This window comes from Labrus mixtus, chromosome 13 (assembly GCF_963584025.1).
Source record: "Labrus mixtus chromosome 13, fLabMix1.1, whole genome shotgun sequence".
Taxonomy (NCBI): domain Eukaryota; kingdom Metazoa; phylum Chordata; class Actinopteri; order Labriformes; family Labridae; genus Labrus; species Labrus mixtus.
Genome location: NC_083624.1, coordinates 4,328,117 through 4,349,324, shown reverse-complemented (window position 1 = coordinate 4,349,324; position 21,208 = coordinate 4,328,117). Strand labels below are relative to the sequence as shown.

General features: G+C 37.8%; 3 protein-coding genes across 3 annotated transcripts; 2 read left to right on the top strand and 1 right to left on the bottom strand.

Moving 5' to 3' along the window:
• Window positions 1-942: 942 nt before the first annotated feature.
• On the top strand, window positions 943-11,317 carry fbxl3a (F-box and leucine-rich repeat protein 3a). The gene is made up of 5 exons (XM_061053216.1): window positions 943-1,220; window positions 3,178-3,562; window positions 3,690-3,812; window positions 5,434-5,605; window positions 6,763-11,317. Exons 2-5 carry the CDS (start codon window positions 3,179-3,181, stop codon window positions 7,401-7,403), a joined length of 1,320 nt encoding a protein of 439 aa, XP_060909199.1. The 5' UTR covers window positions 943-1,220; window position 3,178; the 3' UTR covers window positions 7,404-11,317.
• On the bottom strand, window positions 10,486-16,182 carry cln5 (CLN5 intracellular trafficking protein). Its single transcript, XM_061053217.1, has 4 exons — window positions 16,001-16,182; window positions 14,693-14,867; window positions 13,669-13,894; window positions 10,486-12,924 (listed from the first exon to the last, which is right to left on the bottom strand). The coding sequence occupies exons 1-4, from the start codon at window positions 16,096-16,098 to the stop codon at window positions 12,437-12,439; spliced, it is 987 nt and encodes a 328-aa protein (XP_060909200.1). The 5' UTR covers window positions 16,099-16,182; the 3' UTR covers window positions 10,486-12,436.
• A 1,351-nt stretch (window positions 16,183-17,533) lies between these two features.
• zgc:162944 (uncharacterized protein LOC569993 homolog) lies at window positions 17,534-21,106 on the top strand. Its single transcript, XM_061053215.1, has 4 exons — window positions 17,534-17,763; window positions 18,934-19,105; window positions 19,339-19,537; window positions 20,628-21,106. Exons 1-4 carry the CDS (start codon window positions 17,569-17,571, stop codon window positions 20,821-20,823), a joined length of 762 nt encoding a protein of 253 aa, XP_060909198.1. The 5' UTR covers window positions 17,534-17,568; the 3' UTR covers window positions 20,824-21,106.
• Window positions 21,107-21,208: the final 102 nt, after the last annotated feature.

Sequence of the window (21,208 nt, the reverse complement as noted above, 5' to 3'; positions counted from 1 at the left end):
AACAACATATTCTTATCCAGAAAAGATCAGCAAAAACAATCAAATTCCACCAGATGACACATTTGTCAGCAACATTTCAGCTTTAAACTAGGCTTCTGTTATTTTCTTCCACATTCCCATTGTTCTGATGTGTCATCGTTATGCCTACCATCTCGATGTGTGGATTAAATGTTTCACTTCATGTGCACTTAATTATATTGCGATACTTTTTGCTCGATCTATATGTTTTTGACTCTCCATAATGATTTTGAACTTCGGGTGTAGGCTCATCATGTGGCAAATAAAAGATATTTACTCAGCTAGCTGTAAGAAGCATAAGGCAAGACATTTATAATTTATTAAAAATGTCATTTGCAGATTTATTCTTTCAATTGTAAACAGTTTGTGAAGTAGTTTGTTACTTGTTTGTTCATAAGAAAATTCTGCTTGGGGCCCTTCATTGCCTGTGGGACGCCCTGATAATGTGCAAAGGTTTGGAGTCTTTTACTTTTAAAAGTTGATATGATATTCATGTTATTGTTAATGATATCCGAGACGTTTAGAAGATAAGATAAGATAATCCTTTATTTATCCCACAATGGGGAAATTTACAGTGTAACAGCAGCAAAGAGCAAAGATTGCAGACAAAAAGTGAACACATTACAATTTAAATAATAATAAAAAAATAGATACTAAAAAATAGATTTAAAAAATGAAAAATAGATCAGCTATTGACAAAAGTGTAGTCCATAGAAGCAATCTATCCACGTAGAACTAGAAAGTACCGATTTTCAGTTTGGATAACGAAGTCTAAAACATCAGTCGAAAGAATAAGTCTAATTATTTTCCGAACATCGTGAGTCATCATTTGAACATCGTGAGTCATCATTCGCACATAGACGATCTTTACTCAACAGCCATTTCGCATTGCAATTTCCCCATGATGCACCTCGGCTGTCACAACAACAACACTTCGCCATTTCAGATTTGGGAGGGGAGGGGGTTACTGTAAAACTCCCGCGAAAGAATTAGGTCAGCTGAGCCGAGGTTTCCTGCATCTGGTCGTTTCTTCATTGAAAATATCTATTAACGCTGTCTAGTCTTCTCTCTGAGTTCCAATGCGTTTAGTTTGGATGGTACGAATGAATTTATCCAGCGCTGTCCCGGGTTGAATTCAGTCAAAGTCGGTAGTCGGATTTCTCCGCTCACAGCTCCGGAGCTAGCTGAGTGTAAACAACAAGGTAGGCTGGGTGGCTCGTTTTGTTGTAGATAGCTTAACATTAAAAGATGGCAGCTTTACATTAGCTCTTACCCAATCTGTAAATATAGTTTTGAATATTATTTGAGTGTCATATAATTTGATATCGCTGGTTTTCGAAGTAGCTTAGCGTAAAACATGCTAACTAAGCTACCACTAATACACGCTGTAACTGCGCTACTTAATTTAACGTTTGAATGAGTTTTTAGCAATGTCATCATTAATGCCAGCAAAGGGATTGTTACTTATTCCATTTAATCATAGTTTTTGTGCATCTCCTTTAGGAACACAGTCTGCTATTTAGTTTTAAAGTAAATGTTTTCCGTTGAGTATACAGTATATGTACTTATATATTGTATATGTACTGTCTATGCACTTTAACTTATGTCAATACTGTCCATTTACAACTCTGTTTTTGCACATTTAACATTTAATCTTCCATATTTATTTTGCACATTTACATTTAATCTTCCATATTTAATTTACAACCATTTACAACTCTGTTTTTGCACATTTAACATTTAATCTTCCATATTTATTTTGCACATTTACATTTAATCTTTCATATTTAATTTACAACCATTTACAACTCTGTTTTTGCACATTTAACATTTAATCTTCCATATTTATTTTGCACATTTACATTTAATCTTTCATATTTAATTTACAACCATTTACAACTCTGTTTTTGCACATTTAACATTTAATCTTCCATATTTATTTTGCACATTTACATTTAATCTTTCATATTTAATTTACAACCATTTACAACTCTGTTTTTGCACATTTAACATTTAATCTTCCATATTTATTTTGCACATTTACATTTAATCTTTCATATTTAATTTACAACCATTTACAACTCTGTTTTTGCACATTTAACATTTAATCTTCCATATTTATTTTGCACATTTACATTTAATCTTTCATATTTAATTTACAACCATTTACGACTCTGATCAGTAAAGTAATTCTATTCTATTCTATTCTATATTTACTGGTACCTGCTTAAGCATGGCCTCTGGCTAATGTAAGCTAGCATCATATTACGCAACACAATCGTTTGTTTGGAAACAACCAGTGTCAAAGCCACCTTTACTGTACATACAAGGTTTAGATTTGAATCGATAGTAAGAAAAATTGTCAACTTAGATAGATAGAATCTTTATTATCATTGCATACAAGGACACAAAGAAATTTTGTTAGCAGCAATCCTAAACAGCAGCGTTTACAAAAACAACAACAAAAATATATTTGTGGTGATTCATTGAGATACATTAGCCTGTTTTGATTTTCAGTCTTGGTGTGTTATGCCTGAGTGTAGTCATCATATGCCTCGTTGTCAGGGTTTTATATGCTTTATTATGTATATTTTGGACCTTGTAGCTATTTCAAAAGTCCATTCATTCTGCTTTAATCAAAGACTGATTAGACTAAATCTGACACGTCACATCTCTATGTTGATAAGCACAGGATCTTTTTGATACTGAAACGATCACAACTCATTTTTTGGGGGCGGGTTTAAGCTCAGCTTTAGAGCAACTTGGAGGCAATTCAATTCAAACCTTTATTTATTCATGAAAAGACACTTGAGTTGTTATCCATTTTAAAGCTCAGAAATTTGTATCTCCTTTATTATTGTTTTGTTCAATCCAGCAATTCAAATCCCCCGGCAGGATGAGTTAATGTATCTATTCTAAAAAGTAGGAAAGCATTCTTTTCAAAGTCCATTAGTATCCTAATTAGGTGTGTTACTGCAAATAGGCTATTTGTGTTTGGATTGGCATCTCTTTAAACTGGCTGTCAGATCTTCTTTCACTCCAGATGGGATTTAACTGGATGGATTTGTTAATCCATAAAAAAAATCTTTTGTAATCGTGCAGCCTGTGTTTTGCCATGCTGGTCTAAAACAAACATGTCATCTGTGTTTTTTTTTATAGCATGAAGAGGGTGAAAGGAGGAGAGGAGGGCAGCATCAGCCCCTCCAGTGAGAGCCCACCAGAAGCCAGCAAGAAGGTGCGCAAACAGACGAGCGAGGAGTCTGAGGCTCAGGCCGTGCTCAGTGAGTCAACAGAATGCGATTGGGCCAGACTACCGCAGGAGCTGCTGCTTCACATCCTCCAGTACCTCCCACTGTTGGACAGGGCTTATGCGTCCCAGGTGTGCCGCGGCTGGAACCAGGCATTCCACATGCCTGAGTTGTGGCGGTGCTTTGAGTTTGAGCTTAACCAGCCAGCCAGCTCTTACCTGAAAGCCACACATCCAGACCTCATCAAGCAGATCATAAAAAGGCACTCCAACCACCTGCAGTATGTCAGCTTCAAGGTAAGGGGGGATAATCTATTTTTTGTTTTTGTCAAAAACAAAAACAGGATTCTTGGATTAAGTGTTTACAGTTTGTAAGCCTCAGCTGTTTTCATGTTCACAAGATAATCTTTGTTTTTAATGGCAGGTTGACAGCAGTACAGAGTCTGCAGAGGCAGCATGTGACATTCTTTCACAGCTGGTGAACTGTTCTCTGAAGACCTTGGGGCTCATCTCCACAGCCAGGCCCAGTTTCATGGAGGTCCAGAAGGTAAAATGATCATAAAACATGTGATGGGGGGGGGGGGGGGGGGTGTCCCTTTAACCAGATAAGAAGTTCAAAATTCACCGGAGCTGTTGTGAAAATTGTGAAATGTCCTTTAAGATGTGGCTGGGCAAAAGTTGCTAAAGAGGTTTTTGTTTTCTTATCAGTGTATCACACTGAAAACAGCAGTGTTTGTTCTCATGCATGGCCAAGAACAAGGATGTAATTACTTTCCAGCCTGGAGGGACAGGATGTTATTTTTGCTATTTTTATTTGGCCTTGCTTTGTGTAAACGTTGTGTCTCTCATCTTGTCCTGACATCCTTTCTATGAACTCTGGAACGTTATACCGCCTTGTTAGTCTGTCACCAGTGAATGAGAGCGTTAATGACGTAAAGTCATGTGCGCATTGAAACTTGAAACTTTCACACACACATACTCACAGGTGCAGCGTATTCATCCTCAGCCTCTTGATATCCTGGGTTTTAGGACACTGTTTTTAAGGAAAACAGAGTGCTGCTGAACCGTTCCATATTTACAACTATCTGTCACTATCCAATGCAGCTTCTTTTTATTTTATTTAGCTATTTAACTGCAGTTGAATGGGTTCTTGGGGTCATGGGATGTGACCAAATCATCTTTCAACAAAGTCTATTTTCCTAAAAGCTTTGCTCTTAGGGCTTTGAAAGTTTGACTTCTACCAAAATACTTTACTCTCATACTCTATTCTCAAAATAGAGGCCATTGTCTCTTTTTCTTTGCCTCCATTAAATCATAAACTAATCCAAGACAGCCGAGGGCAGCTGAGACAAAGGAGGACTGTTTTTTATGTTGGGACCATCTGGATATTCCAACATAGTCATCAACATGATAATGTGAACAAATGTTTGTTTGTTTTCCCCTTTGTTCAATCATAGAAACACCAACTATTCAACATCAGCGTTCACAGTAAACACAGAGGTGAAGTGAGCTCGAAGTGAAACTTGAAGACTTTAAAGTGATGCTGTCTTAGATTACCTCGGCTTTTGTTTGGTGTACCTCTAAAAGTAGCAACTAAGTCTGACAGAATTGATCACAATGCTTGATAATAAAAAGGCACCAGACGTAGGTTTATGGCAGGTTATGTATCAGGAAGGCATGATTTGAGGGACCCAAATGTGTTCATTCATTGTATATTGAAATCTAGTTTTCGGCAAATCATGAATCCTACAGCTCATCAATGAAGTACAACAAGAAATAAAGTGCAACCAGCTCCAGTTATTGATGTTTTATTGTTTTTTTTCCAAAAACCTGAAGAGGCTCAAGCTGCTCCATTTTCACCTTGTTTAATACGTTTGCCACATTTACGATCATTAAGTTGTCTCAGCTGAAAATGTCAGACCTGAAAGGGCCTGCATGACTTAAAACATTTCAACTATAAACCTCCAAATACATTCATTTCTAAATGATCTAAATGCAGATTAATTAATCATAGTCTATTCTACATAGATATACTAACAGTGATTCTGAGCTATGTGTAATTACTGACATCCATGCTGCTAATCTGTTTGCGTTGAAAGTTGCTTTGAGACTCTGGACAGTATTCAAATTCATTATGCTCTCTCTTTTTTGTTTTATATTCCCCACAGTCTCATTTCATCTCAGCTCTGACTGTGGTGTTCGTCAACTCCAAATCGCTGTCCTCTTTGAAGATCGACGACACGCCAGTGGATGATCCGTCTTTGAAGGTCCTGGTGGCCAACAACAGCGACACCCTGAAACTGCTGAAGATGAGCAGCTGCCCTCACGTCTCGCCTGCAGGTACGAAGACTCCTGTGAATGTTTCACACCTTAAGTCCACAGTATCTACCCTGTCACGTTTTTTTGCCGTTGTGATTGTTGGATGATTTCCAAAGCTGAATATTTGAAGTCACACCTATTTTAAAGGCTTTATATGCGTTATATGAGTTTTACTGCAGGCCAGTTTAGCATACTCCTGAGGAAGACGATATGAGAGGAAGCGGTGAGGCTAACAAAGTACTATACTTCACTATGTAACTCTATTTTGCAGAAAATGCGTCTTGTTGAGGTATTTGTTATGCTCTGAAGTAGGTGGAAGCATCTCATCCACTACACTATCCACCACAGACTGTTCCTTTAAAGGCTTTATATACAATTTTTTGATCCAGCAGATGTTGCCCTTGAGCACCAGCATGAAACCAAAACAACTTGCGGTGCAATGTTGTGTTAGCATGCTAATCCTAGCGATCTTTATTATGATCTTCACACTGCATGTAAATTCACCTGAAATGAGCGTGATCTAGAAACACAGTTAAGCAGTGAGTACAGTATGTTATTCTTCTTTTCTCTAGTCCCTCAATTAAACAACTTTTATACACGAGGGGAGGAGTCAGCCGTCGTCCCGGCAATATAAACAAACTGAAGATATGACTCTGAAAACTCTGAAAACATCACAGACAGTGGGACTCAGGTGTTACACCCATTGTAGACAGTCATGACTCACAGAGTTATTTTCAGAGGACATACTTGATTTCTATTATATTTAAGTGTGAAAAATCACATATAAAGACTTTAAAGTTTCATTCCAGTCTTTGTGATTTCCATTTTTTGAATCACACGGCTGTAAGTGTTTTCCATCCCGTGACTCATTTAGAGTCTGTAATTATTTAGTCTGCCTGCACACAGAGACTGCATGATACATTATAAATGAACTGTTGCATGTTTATCTGGTTCTTAATCTGAGACAGACATTTTCCTAGAACGGTTTTTGGAAGTGAGCTATGATAATGACTGCTTATTTAACCACAACATAACTGGGAAGTTTAAAAGCTCTTTATCTGGCTGTGGGGAGCTATTATTTCCTTCAGCCAGTTGCCATGTTTTCAGGAATTGTTTATTTATTATAGATAAGTAAAAACTGGATTCCATGGTAAAAAACAATATCTTTGTATTTGTAGGGATCCTTTGTGTGGCTGACCAGTGTCATGGACTGAGAGAGCTGGCACTGAACTACCACCTCCTGAGCGATGAGCTCCTTCTGGCCCTCTCCTCGGAGAAACACGTCCACCTGGAGCACTTGAGGATCGACGTGGTGAGCGAGAACCCCGGCCAGCACTTCCACACCATCAAAAAGAGCAGCTGGGACGCCATGGTGAAGCACTCGCCCAAATTCAACCTGGTCATGTACTTCTTCCTCTACGAGGACGAGTTTGGGCCTTTCTTTAACGAGGAGATCCCTGTCACTCACCTCTACTTCGGCCGCTCGGTCAGTAAGGAGGTCTTGGGCCGCGTTGGCCTCCACTGCTCTCGTCTGGTGGAGCTGGTGGTGTGCGCTAACGGCCTGCGCCCCCTGGACGAGGAGCTGATCCGCATCGCCAAGCACTGCACCCAGCTGTCCGCCATCGGCCTGGGCGAGTGTGAGGTTTCCTGCAGCGCGTTTGTGGAGTTTGTAAAGATGTGCGGTCGGAGGCTTTCTCAGCTGTCCATCATGGAGGAGGTGCTTATTCCCGATCACAAATACACCCTGGATGAGATCCACTGGGAGGTTTCTAAGCATCTGGGTCGGGTGTGGTTCCCCGACATGATGCCCACCTGGTAAAGCGAAGCCAAAGAGGCACACGTGATTAGTGATTTGTGGTGTGGAACAATCGTGTTTGCGTTGAAAGTCTCTTTAACTCTCTCGCTGTAGTAGAATGTTTGGTGGCAACTGCGAGAGCTTAAACTTGCTGAACTCCTGCGTGTGGAGTGCAGAGTGAGGATGTAAGGTGGCGCCTGACTGCTACACAATGTCATGTCATGCAAACACCACAAAAATCTCTGCCTGTCAGCTTCAACGTGGACTGTGGAATCCTACTTTGCTAAATGAGGAGACAGAACGCGCCAATGCCGGCTTCTCCAGCTAGTAAACAATCAGCACACAGAGTAGTTCAGGGGGAAGATACAACTATAAAAGCAATGTTTTATAACTGCAAATTTAGTTATATGGACACTATAGCCTGGGTATGATTATCTATAATATGAGAGGTGTGTGTGAGTGTGTGTGTGTGTGAAAGTATGAAGGTAAATGTATGTGTGCTATAATGTTTTTTAACATTGGGGGGAAATTTGGGAAGATTAGGTGCACAATTGCATGTAGTTACACTACCACTTGGCCTACTTAAATCCAGATTGCAGCTCTGCATTCTGACAATATATGGCATTGGAGGTTTCCACATAGCTTTATTCCTACATAGTATGCGACAGGCGGTGTTTGTCAGCTGTAGTCAAAAGGAGATTCTTTAAATGTGCAGAGTAGTGGCTGGGTCCTACGCCTATCTGTAAACTAATTTAAAAAGAAAATGCAGCGGATAGGCGTTTGACAGCATCTTGTTTTTCCCTCCTAAAGCAGGCTCAATCGTACATTGATAACAAGAAAAGAGTTGAAAATGTTTGGAAGTCAGCCCAGAGAGGGAACCGAAGCGTGTATATAGGTGTCTTATCTATGTGATGTGAAGGTGTACAGTGTTGATTGATATCATGGACTTTTATTTTCTCTGTTTTTATGTCCTGCATTGCAAATCACATTGGCTCTACAAATGAATTATCTCCGTTTTGTACAGTCATAGATTTTGTTGTAAGCACCTTACATGGACACCAAATGATAGTCAGGAAAGATAAAGTCCTTCTGCCATGATTGAAACTGGAAAAGGAATCTTTAAAATGCTCCGAATTATCTATTTGAATAGGTGTTATTAACACTGTTCTGGGATTCTGTTGAGTCAGATACCCATGACAGTATGTAGAAGAAATATAGATAAATAATTAAAGCAGAGACATGATCATAGTGTAAATAAAGAATGCACAGAATTGTCTGAATTTGGAGGTGATTTCCCTAGCCTTCATATACAGATAACTAATATTTCTATAATGGAGTCTCTGCAGCTCACAATGCACTCTGGGAATGCAAAAGTAACCCTTAGTGTCTTTCAGGTGCATCAAATATTTCCTTAATAGGTTTCATTTGTATCTTCTGCTATTTGACTGCTCAAGCTCTAAACCTCTTTAGTGAATATCTGCCCTCCTCCCATTCGTCCTCATTGACTCTGTATCGTGTCACCACATCGTACATACAGCAGAGGAAGCAGTGTTCATCTCTTCATTACAAACTAACTCTTTACTTTACAGATATTATTTTTTAGTTCTCCTGTCCAAGAAAACATCCATCCATTTCAGTCAGAAGAGATTTGGCAAAGTCAGATGAGAGAAACCATTTTTTTTCCTTTAAGAAGGAAGTCAAATGCATCTGTATATAAAACGCTGTGTGTTTGATTATTATGAATAGAAATGTACTTATTTCTTTAATTTCGCCCTCTGTCAGGGTTTGAAGTTTCCTTAACCAACGACTCGTGTCTTTTATAGAACCAGAGTGCGAGTTCTCCTTTACTAGGTGGATCTTTTTCATACAGTGGTCACTAGAGAAGATAAGACTTATAATTTATTGATATGGATTCTGCTTTTGTAATTTGTTTTTCCGTGTTTTGTCAGTTAAACAAAAGAAGTAATCAATATAAGCACCAGCAAACAGACCAGCAACAAGCTTTAGTTTGGTTTGGTTTTGACACTTTAAACTTCATTATCAGGATTTTGTTGCATGCAGATTGTCCAAAAGTTGAGTCCACAAAACCTTTAATCATGTGACACAAGATACAAGTGATGTAAACCCCCCCAAAAAAGAATCTGTTAGAGCTTAAATTGACATTCCAGTAAGTGATTCAGATTTGCCAGATTTTTTGTCAATGCTTTGTGAAAAAGGGATTAACTTTCCTGGAAGGAAAAATTTATTAAAAGACAATTAATGTGCTTAAAATGGCATGAAAGTAGTGCTGATTTGCTTGGCTTTCCTTCAAGTCACCAGATCTAAATCGTACTGAAAATCTTAATTAGAGCCCGACCGATTAATCAGCCAGCCGATAATATCGGCCCATATTAGCGTATCCAGTGACTATCGGTATCGGCTAATTTTATCGCATATATGTGCCGATATTACTGGATTTACTCACCAGACAAAAAGCATTTTCATTTGACTACGTAATTGTATTAAACTTGCAGTTCTCGTTCACCAGCCGAGGGCGCTATATAGATTAAAACAAGCATTATCACTCTCCAGAGTGTCGAGCAGTGATGGAGGTACATGCGCAGTGACTTTACAGTTGAGTGACCATCTTGTCTTCTTTGTCCTGTAAAGCTTTCCACAAGTGTTCGATAACTGCATTTGAGGGAATAACGCAATAAATAATACTAGATATGTTTATATCTATATCTATCTCTACAGGTTGATAATAGCGCCGAGAAAGATATCGGCCGATAGATCGGATTTTTTCACTCCCCAACATTTTGTATCGGTCGGGCCGTTGTCTTAGGGTCATCATCATTAAATTAAAGTCAGAGGACAATGACTTAGTCTGAATTTTATGACACATTATAAGTTAACAAGAGCCTCACAAGGGGGGGAACATTTTGAGAAAAAGAGTTTACAGCATGAAAGTTGTAAATTCACAACAAAAAACAACAAATTCTCTGGACTGGGGTGATATCCTCATGAACTTGTACAACATGTTAACTTTTAGCCACCAAAGAATATCCAATATATATTTTTTAAATGAATGCATCATAGTATTTTCTACATTGTTTTTTAATTAAGCTTTTACATAGAAGCTCTCAAAGAGGATCATGTCACAGTTATCCCAAAAAAAGAAATGGCCATAATAAGAGAGACTTTTGTTTAAGCTGCTGTGTCAACAAAGTCCATTTACCATGAAGCAAAATAGCAATAAAATCTTCAACGCTTGAAAGTACTTCACTAACAGCAAATAAATGTATTTAAGAAACATAGACTTTAAGAAGATGTTAAATGTACTTCATAAAAGTTGAAGGAAACTAAAATGGACAAAAGCCTTTGACAACGTTGCATGTCAGTAGGACCTGCAGACAACAGATCTGATTTCTGTGTGGCTTCATTCACGTCTTATTTGACATTTCAAACAGTCGCACAATAACGTAGACTAAATTAGACACACTGATTGGAAGTGCAAGCCTTTATATTGGATTAAACTAACGTAGCCTATTGATAGGATTGGTCTGTTTGCACTAAAATACCTTTGTTGATCGTCTGTGCTCATGTACTTTAGCATCTCATTGGTACAGTAACATATCCTGATACAGTTTTCATAACTCATGCAGTGCATTCAATGATCGCCGTGACAGCAGCTCTGGAGTCAAGGTTGCGTTTCAATACTCTTCCTGGTTTCAATCATTGTTCTGTCGGCTTCTCTTGGAAAACTTCACCACAGCTATCTTAACCTCGGAGTCCTCAGTAACTTTTATTAGGATTAAACTGGTGTTGATATTGCTGTCATTTAGTTTTACTTGTGTTTTGGTAAATGCTCCGTCTTCTTTGCTTTACTGCTGTCATGAAGTTAAAATGATTGGTTTGGAAATGTGATCTTATACTGGTAATAAACATTTGTGAATGTACTCCTGTGTTTCTGTCTTTTCATTATTTTCAAATGAGTGGTAAAAAAAAAAAGATTTGGGGGGTGCCATTAGCTGAGCGGCTAGCTCATGCGCCCAAACGTACAGAGGCTGGACTCCTCCTTTCCCGCATGTCAATCCCCACTCTCTCTCTGATTTCAGCCTCCATCCACTGTCCTATCTCTAAAATAAAGGCATAAATAAAAATCTTAAACTAAAACCTAACTTGATTCTTTGTTTACACTATTCATCCAGATCACAGAAAAATTTTCATTTCTAAAATTTGGAATTCAAGTTTTAAAAAAAAGAAATGTGGATAAATCCCACTGAAGTATTCACTGCTTGTTAATCAGCATGTTCTGCAATAAGTCTTTATTAAACATTACACATTTCAGATGGGTTAAATGTGCTCAAAACTTTGAATAGTCACACCTCGAAGCAGATCAAGAATTATTAAGCAAATGATCATTTTTGCCTTTCAATCATTTACTATTCAAACATTCATTGAAAACTCCCCCTGATAAATAAGGCAAAATGCTAAATCTCAAGTGATGAGGTTCTGTCAAATGTCTCAAGAGCCGAATGTTAACTTTGAATTAATACAACTATTTTTTAAACTGATAAATAAGCAAAAACTCCAAACAGTCACTACTAAATATTTTTTTAAATATTAAATTTTTAATGACAATATCTTTGGCTTTCAGACAATCAGAGCAGAAAAAACAAACAAAATGTATTCATTAGGGATGCACTGATCCTCTTCTTCAGATAAATATTACAGGTCTGACTGTCTCAAAAACATGGATCTGGTTTTAGAGAGGGGGGGGGGGGATGAGCTATTTAATTATTTATAATGTCTTTGTGCGTCTAAGCTTGATACACCAAAGAGGTCTAACTCTACTTGAAACTAACTGTTCATTTATTACAAAAATATAGATTTTTGTTGAGTGAGTAAAGCAGTGTTTAAGTAAAAACCTGATGTCATTCACAGGAGAGGATAAACAGCTTATTAGTTGAACTCTGGTTGAAGCTGTTGCTCAGATAACTAGTATCAGATTTAGAGGTCAAAACAAATTAATACCTGCTGCATTTTATGAAAACATTATAGTACAAGCTGTGTTGCTAAGGCAAAGGCACCTCTTCGTATGTAATCTTCACATAAGGGAACTTCATCGGCAGCTGCCAGTACTCAAAGTTGTAGTACAGGTAAAAGCTCTTGTCCAAAACGATCTTTTCATAAGCCTCCAACAAGCTGATGGTGAAGTCTGTAAACGACTGGTGTGGTCTGAACGTGTGGTAAAACGTGCGGATGTCCACGGCCAGATTCTTCAGAGCAGGCTGTCCGAATATGGCGCTGTCGTTGCCCAGGTACTTGGGCTCTCCGCTGTACAGGTAGATCTTCGTGTAGTTGGTTTGCGATCTACTGGATAGCTTTGCTCCCAGGTCGGTTAGCTTCCTGTACGTGCGGTGGACGAACTGAGAGCAGTCGTAGGACTCAAACCACACGGTGGCGTTGGGACCGGGGTCGGAGCGGACCGTCCACGTCTCGTAGTAGATCCCCGTCCGGTTGTCGTCCTGGACCCACTGGGCCATGGCGTTGAACTGGTTCCCTGTGGAGAGAACAAAAAATAGATTTGAAAACAGGACGGTCAGAGATCCTAAGCCTCCTTCCCGTGTCAGATGGATGAAGGACGTCATGATGTAAAAACTTAAAAAGATGAAACGCACCATGAGAGGGAACAGGCGGAGGTCAGTAGAATGTACTTTTCACTCATGGCCTATTTCTCTGCTATTACTGGGACATCAAATGAGTATGACGCACAGCACTCTTTGTGATTATGTGCTTTAATAGGAGCAGCTGTACGGCCTTGGTTATACGTGTTTGCTGAATGTATGAAGATAAATGTATATATGTATACAGTATGTTATGTTATCATGGCGGTTATTAGCATTCTATAAGGTTATGGACAGTGGTAGCCTGTTGGGGTGGGACTGAGGGTGGTTTTGGGTGGCAGGATAGACTGGGAGAACGGGTGAGGGAGACAAGAGGGTTTGGGGAGGGATGGACGGCTTTCTATTTTGTAAATCATAGTGATACGTACTGTTCAAGTTGAAAACCCAATAAAAAATAGAAACTTCTGTATTTGTGTAAACTCTAAATAAAAAATAAAAAAGACAGTCAAAAGAGGGAGAAAAAGTGAGTTTGAACAAGTCACATTACTGTCTTCTTGAGTAAGTGAATGCAAAGAAGCAGGGGTGGGGAGAAAGCAAAAAGAAAGCCAAAAAAATCTACTCATACTGCTTTTGTGTTTTCTCTTGAGCAAAGATATTTGATCCCACGTTCAAAGTCGAACCTGTGATTTCGGCTATTTTCTCCAAGGTGCCGTTCTGTGACCAGTGCAAGTCATCGATGCCGTCGTAGAAGCAGGCGGCGCCTTGGTTGCACCAGAAAGGCGGGTACACCTCGGGTCTGACGTGAGGGAAGGTGCAGTTGCCGAGCTGGAACAACTCGTACCACTCCATGGTGAAGTTGGCCCCCGTCTCTGAACTGCTGAACCCGATGGCATCGTGCATGATGCGCTGTGAACCGAGCAGAAACATCATAGTGTCTCTCTTGTTCTAGAAATAGAGGAACGGTGTGCAGCTGTGTTGCCATGAATAAAGTAGTGCGTTGCGTTTCCATGGCAACAGTTTCCATGGCAACAGCCCCGCACCTGTCCAGATGTAAACTGTTATATCATCTTAAGTGACACTGTAGTATCTTCTTCTCCATTCCAGATTATTTATGAATTACACAAAGAACATGTGTGCTACTCATGGATTTTTTTTATCCCTTTGAGATCACATACGGTTTGAACATTTCATTTATATATATTTATACACAGTAGTAGTTTAGCTTCTGATAATTTCCAGCTGTTGTCCCTAGTGGAGTCTTAAAGTAAACAGTAGAGCCCGACCAATCAATCGGACGATATTAGAATATAAATAACACTGACAAAGCAAATTTAATCTGTTATAGAGTTTTATGAACACAGGACAAATCACTTCATGTGAAACATTTAAAAAATGTATAATTCATTTTTTTAAATTCCTTATGTAATGAATCAGTTGTCAGTGTTATTTGAAACTACAAATAAAAACTACTAAGAAATTGAAAACAGTACCAATTAATTTAATCAAAAAAGCCAATAAAATGTTCAATTATACAACAACTTTTAAGCAAAAGTTTTGAATAAATTCTTATATTTATTTTTAAACCAAAAAAACCTTCTCATTTAGAGTTCAGTCCATTCATCACATTAAATTACACACATATATATATATATATTTATATTTATAAAAGAAATATACAGATAACAAGGGAATTCATCTACTTACAAATTTCCCCATCAAATCTCCGTACTTGAATTCCCAAACTGGAGTTTGCAGTCGATAAACTGAGATGACGTCGCCGTCCTTCATGTCGGGAATCCGCCCGTCTCGGTCTCCAGTGGGACAGAACGGGTAGAGCGCCTCGCAGTAAGAGTCTGCATCAGGCCGATGATCAAACCGCCTGATGATGACAAGAGAAATTCACTTTCAAGAACCACTTTTTGAACACTTTTACTAATAGAGTCATTGAGAAACGTATTCAGGTCAAATCTGACCACCTTTACTCCAACGACAACTTTAACCAATAAAGCTTTAAAATAAAAGATGAAAAGATAATTGAGCCAAATCATTTTATAATAAAGGGTAAGACTTAAATAAATAAATGTTATTAATGTTTCAATTGATGCTAAAATTATTTATTAATATCAGACTGATCTGTCTATTATCATACCTACAGAACCTGTTACTCCTATTACACTTCCTTTTATCATTATTACTGACTTTACAGCTATAAATCCATCTCATTTACTGTCGTTGTTGCTCTGTTTGTCTCTATCCTTCTCTCTTCCTCTATCCCCTTTAAAACCCAACACAGTTTCAGCAGACAGCTGTAATCGTGAGTCTGGTTCTGCCTCTTATAAGAACGTTTTTTTCTTGCCACTGTAACTTTGCTAAATGTTGCCTAGTGCTCAGGATGGATTCATGTTGAGTCTCTGAAGATAACATAACAAAGAGGAAGGTTTTTAACCTACTCTTTTGTAAAGTGTCTTGAGATAACAGTTGATTGATTGATTTGATTGATCCAGGGGAACAAGAATAAAGTAGGACTAGTAGAGAATTGAAATACCCAAGTGAAGCAGAAGTGTTAAAACACAAATATCTAAAAGTAGAGTTGAAATATACTCATAGATCAAGTTGCTTCATAATTCAAAGTTTGTGAATGTGAAACCATAAGAACTGGTTTCACATCATTTAAAAAAAGTCAATCTTTATGTACTGCTCGAGTCTTGCAGCACTCTTATTGGAAATTCACATTATGTCGGATAAACAGCTGAGGGAGGATGAAACATGAACATTTGGCTGGTTTGAATAAAAATAAATAAAAATAAACAAACAAACTGATTTTTTAAGACGAATTTAGTCAGAAACTTTATCCCCTGCAGGTTAAACTTTTTTTCTGGACAGATAGGATAGGCCTACTCTATGTTTTCTAGCTGTCACATGACTCAACTTTACAGAGCAGACATCACATGAAGAGATGAATCTTCACTGCTGTCTTCATACCTGTCTTGTTCATACCTGTCTTATTCATACCTGTAAGGAACGGGCCACCGTCCATTACTCCTGAACTGAGCACCGACATGGAGAAGCAGCAGCACGAGGAACCACACCACAAACTCCGCGTGTTTCATGTTGTACGAGTCAAAAAATGCAGAAGTTATGATGCAGACAGCCTTCCCATGATGCTTCCCCTCTTAACTCACTTCCTTATCTAGGTCACATGGTTTTGTTTAGGCTATACCAAGTCACGTGACGGGAAGACCCGCGCTCTTTATGAGGAAGTAAAAACCGAACTGTAGTTTAGAAAATAAGATTTGTTTAATGGTTTAATGTACAACTAAAAGTAATTTGAAAAGTACATAGAGGGAAATATAAATTCAAGATTTGACGAGAAAATACAAAACTAAACTATACAGAAATTACGAAACCCCTGAAGCATAATATCAATTTACACGATTGTTTATTTTTACTTTTTGGGACTTTGGGTTCCATACGAATTTAATTTTGAATAAATAATGAATAAAAATATATACTTAATCCAATTATTACGACGGAGGATTAGGGCCACGTTAAAAAAATTTTTTTAATTTTTTAATTTTTTAATTTTTAATTTTATTTAATTTTTTATTTTTTATTTTTTTTTAACGTGGCCCTAATCCTCCGTCGTAAATTATAATTCTTACTTTGTGGAAAAGTATTTATTCATGCATTTTTACTACCTACCAAACCATTTCATTTCTTTTTGTTTTCCCTGAAACATTTAAATTAATTAATTTATTCTAAATGTATTGTGCTCATTGACTGAGACCAACCAATCTATCACTTTTAAGTCTCTTTAACAGTCGAAACAATAAGAATAATTACATGAAAAACATTGAGTGAGGCTATAGTGGAAATGTGCAACGAGTTAAGCAGTTTGGAATCTTGTTTTTGATACGTGGGCTTCACGTTTTCAGTATTGTGTGCATAGTTCCATTTCTTGTGTGTATAAAATGGGGAAACAGTGTAATTTGTATGGAAGCCCATTTATGCCAGTTAAAAAAATCAAAATTAAAACTTGGCTTTGTTGAGTTTTTTTTAATTTTTTTTTATTATGAGATAATAAAGTCATCATTATGACATTCAAGGATGCCTCGCGTTCACATTGAAGACTATATTCAATGAATGTACATACAGGCCCCTGGAGCAGAAGTCACAGAATAAATCACTTGAGCAAGGGACACAATAAACAAAGAGGAAATTGTGATCTTTCTCTCATAATTTTGACTTTATTATCTCATTATTTCGACTTTTTATCTCATTATTATGACTTTATTATCTAATTTTATGACTTTATTATCTAATTTTTATGGTCAAAAAAAATCTCAACAAAGCTAAATTTTAAATTTTTATTTTTTTTAACTGGCGGAAATGGGCTTCCATAAATTTGCGACACCAGCCTTCACAGTGGTTTTTGTATTTTCAGGAATGACAGCTGTTCCTAAAGAGGGAAGCATCACTGCTCAGGTTTATACACTGGAGGTCACTAAAGCACCGAGCAACCTGAATTCAATCCGCACTTTGGAGCAGAGAAGAAGACGTGTCTCATCTGACAGTCCGCCATGCTCACTCTGCTGCACCACTGTGGTCGCAACTTGCTGACATTGAAGACAGTTCAGTCGGTTAATCAAAGTTACTACACGACACAGATGGCTAAACGCGTGGCTGTGGTTTTGGCGGGCTGCGGAGTTTATGATGGCAGCGAGATCCACGAGGCCTCAGCTGTTCTGGTGCACCTGAGCAGAGGAGGAGCAAGTGTGAGTTAGTTAAGCTGTGATCTCATACTGTGTGATGTTTGTGACTGTTACACTCTGTAAACTCATTATATGTTGTTTCCATTTTTCTCTGTTAATTGAATGATTGCTGCACTGTTGTTTTATTTTTCATGCTTTTAATAGGATTTTATTGTTGTGTATTTGACTGTTGGGATTTTTTATTTTTTCTGTAAAGCACTTTGTGACGTTGGTTTTGATAAGTGCTTTATAAATAAACTTTATTATTATATTATTATATATATGAGCTCCTAACTTGGCCTTAATAATAAAGCTACTGCTTATTGTTACACTTGTTTTCGTTGTGTATTTGCAATCTTAGACACATGCTGCAGGCCAGTGGCGATCACTGGTCTTCGGAGGTCCAGGGCTAAAAAAAAAAGGGGGAACCAACCATAGACTGTAAATATTACAGAACCAACATGCAGAAAGTCATGACTCATTTTCTTCTGAATCCTCCTAATGATTAAAATTCTTATTGTAGGGATCTATCAAAAGGTTATTGTGGTGTTTTCATTAAACTGCGCCCTTAATTTTCCATATTCTTGGGGTGTTTATAACTAAGTAGAAAAAAATCCAAAGGTAACATCAACCAGGAGCTGTGAAACGGTTTTATAATTCTACAATATTGTGAGACATTGTAAATAATCAACCAGAGAATTTCTCTTTTTAAAGATTCCTTGAGGAACTTTCGTTTTGTGTCAGTTTTGGCGCCCCCTGTGGACAAAACGGGATGATTCACATATTTGCTGTTCTTGTCCTGTAAAGGTGTTTTATGACATAAAACTCATCCCTCTTTAATTTTCTCATCTGACACCTATAGTGTTTACAGGTTTATAATATACCTTTATAGAAATAATCAATCTTTTCTCTGTGCTCTTCTTGTTAATGTCAGTCTGTTACATTACCATCTCAAAACTCCTCATAGGATTTTTAATCATTTACAGGCATGCAAATGTCTGTTTTTCTATTAGACAGGGCTGCTGGCCCTAGAGTTTAATCAGATAGACCCGATCTGTGCACAAACTGTGGAACTGAGATGCTCAAGTTTCAAAATAGACACTAGAAAACACATCAGTTAAGAAACACTTATTATTTGTAGCTGTCCCTTTTTTAATTCTGTAAAAACGAGTCTGTGCTCTTTCTCTGCTGCAGGTAAACATGTTTGCTCCCAACATCGATCAGATGCATGTTGTAAATCACCTGAAAGGGGAACCGTCTGAGGAGAAGAGAAACGTGTTGGTGGAGAGCGCCAGATTGGCCCGTGGAAACATCCAAGACCTGTCTAAGCTCAGTGTCAAAGAACATGATGCTATTATATTCCCAGGTTTGGTTACAACAACATATCATTTGTTCCACTTGTAGTTAAATTATTTTGAATAACAAAGGCCGGCTTTTCTTTGTGATGTAATATTGGATCCATCCTAATGAAGAACCCTTTGGAACACAATTTGTGGCTGCTCTTAATATAATTATTGCAGTTCTACTGAAGACTAAAAATACTAATTTTTCCTTTTGATTATAGTATAAATGAATCTCATTCCTCCTTGTGTGTTGTAGGTGGTTTTGGTGCAGCGAAGAATCTGTGCACATGGGCTGTGCAGGGGAAGGACTGCTCTGTAAATGACGAGGTTAAGGCCACACTGCAGGCGTTCCACAGCGAGGGTAAACCCATCGGCCTCTGCTGCATCTCCCCTGTTCTGGCCGCCAAGGTGTTTCCCGGCTGTGAGGTCACCGTCGGTATCGAGAAGGATGACAAGTGAGTCCAACACAGCCGAGCACAACTGATCTGACTTTAGGGGAACGTCACAGATTTTACTCATTTATGTTTCCCAACAGGCTTTGTGCTGCGATACTGCATGTCACTGTTTTTACACCATACCAAACTTACAATTTGTTTTCAAAGGACTCAGCTTTTCTTTGTAATATGGGTTAATTACTGACATTCAATATCAGCTTGCTTTGTTTATTTTATTGTGCATTAAGTGTATTCATAATTATGACGGAGTATTAGGGCCACGTCAAAGAAAAAAAAAATCTAAAATTTCGAGATTAAACTTGTAGATTTACAAGAATAAATTCATACATTTAGGAGATTAACGTTGTTATTTTAGTCTATATCAGAAGAGCAGCCGTCTGTTCGAAAATTACAAATATGGAGAAGTTATACTTTAGTAAAGGTTTCACAAATAAGGAAATAGGCTACTTCCTTGTGTAGTCTCTAAAATAAACAGTTTGACATAAATATCCAAACAAATTAGTTCTGTTGGGGCTTTACTTATGCAGAAATGAAACTAGGCTACACATGCTTTTGGCACATCATCATCATCATCATCATCATCATCATCATAAAAAATCAGGACCCTGAAAAGATACTGCAGGAAACTGAAGAACGGAAAAGAAATGAAGAAAGAACCACACTGACTTGGAGGAAGTGGTGTCTTTTGTGGCAAAGGAAAAGGCTTTAAGGGTTCTCCTGTCACAATTATGTGCACAATCTAATTTAAAGTGATTTACACATTTAATCTCACAAATGTATTATATTAATCTCGTAAATGTATGACTTTATTCTCGTAAATTTAGTTTCATCTCATACATTTTTTCTTGAAAATGGCCCTAATACTCCGTCTTACATAATTACTTTGTAGTTTGCCTTAAAATGATGTCACCTTTTCATTTTTTTTTTTTTTAATTCAGAATTTTCAGGAGCACAAGTAACCCTATGAGCATGCCACATTTCACGTCCCTACATACAGTATATATTAACTATAAGAACTGTACGACAGATTCACTTTTGAATCCTTCTGCAGCAGTTTAACATTGTGCGACGCTTCTTTCTTTTCTCTCAGGTACCCTGACACCACTGGCACAGCAGAGGCCATCAACCAGCTGGGCTGCAAACATGTTAGTAAGAGTGTCGGCGAGAGCCACGTGGACCAGAAGAACAAACTGGTCACCACCTCCGCCTTCATGTGCAACGCTCCCATACACGAGATCTTTGACGGAATCGGAGCGATGGTTAAGGACGTGCTGAAACTAGCTTGAATGTAGCAATACTCGCTTTTGGGAAAAATATCAGAGGCTTTTTATTTTAGATATTTTTTTGTCTGATACATTGACTTCCTGATTTAAAGCACTAAAACAAAAAATACATGTTAGTAGTAATGTGGGCTACATGGTCTGTGTTACTTTACTTTGCAAAACTCTGTTTTACTGACTGGATTGTAAACTAACAAAGAGCATCAAAATGTCAAACTGAAGAATGACATTCAGAATATGAGAAGCAGCTTGTACAAAAAAATCAATAAAAAAAACATTTATTTTAAAAGTTCCCTTTATTTTGAATTCTTACTTAGTGGAAAAAAAGAGATGAGTACCAAATATTTACATTGTATTTCTTTTGCATGCCAAAATGTATGTACTAATGTAA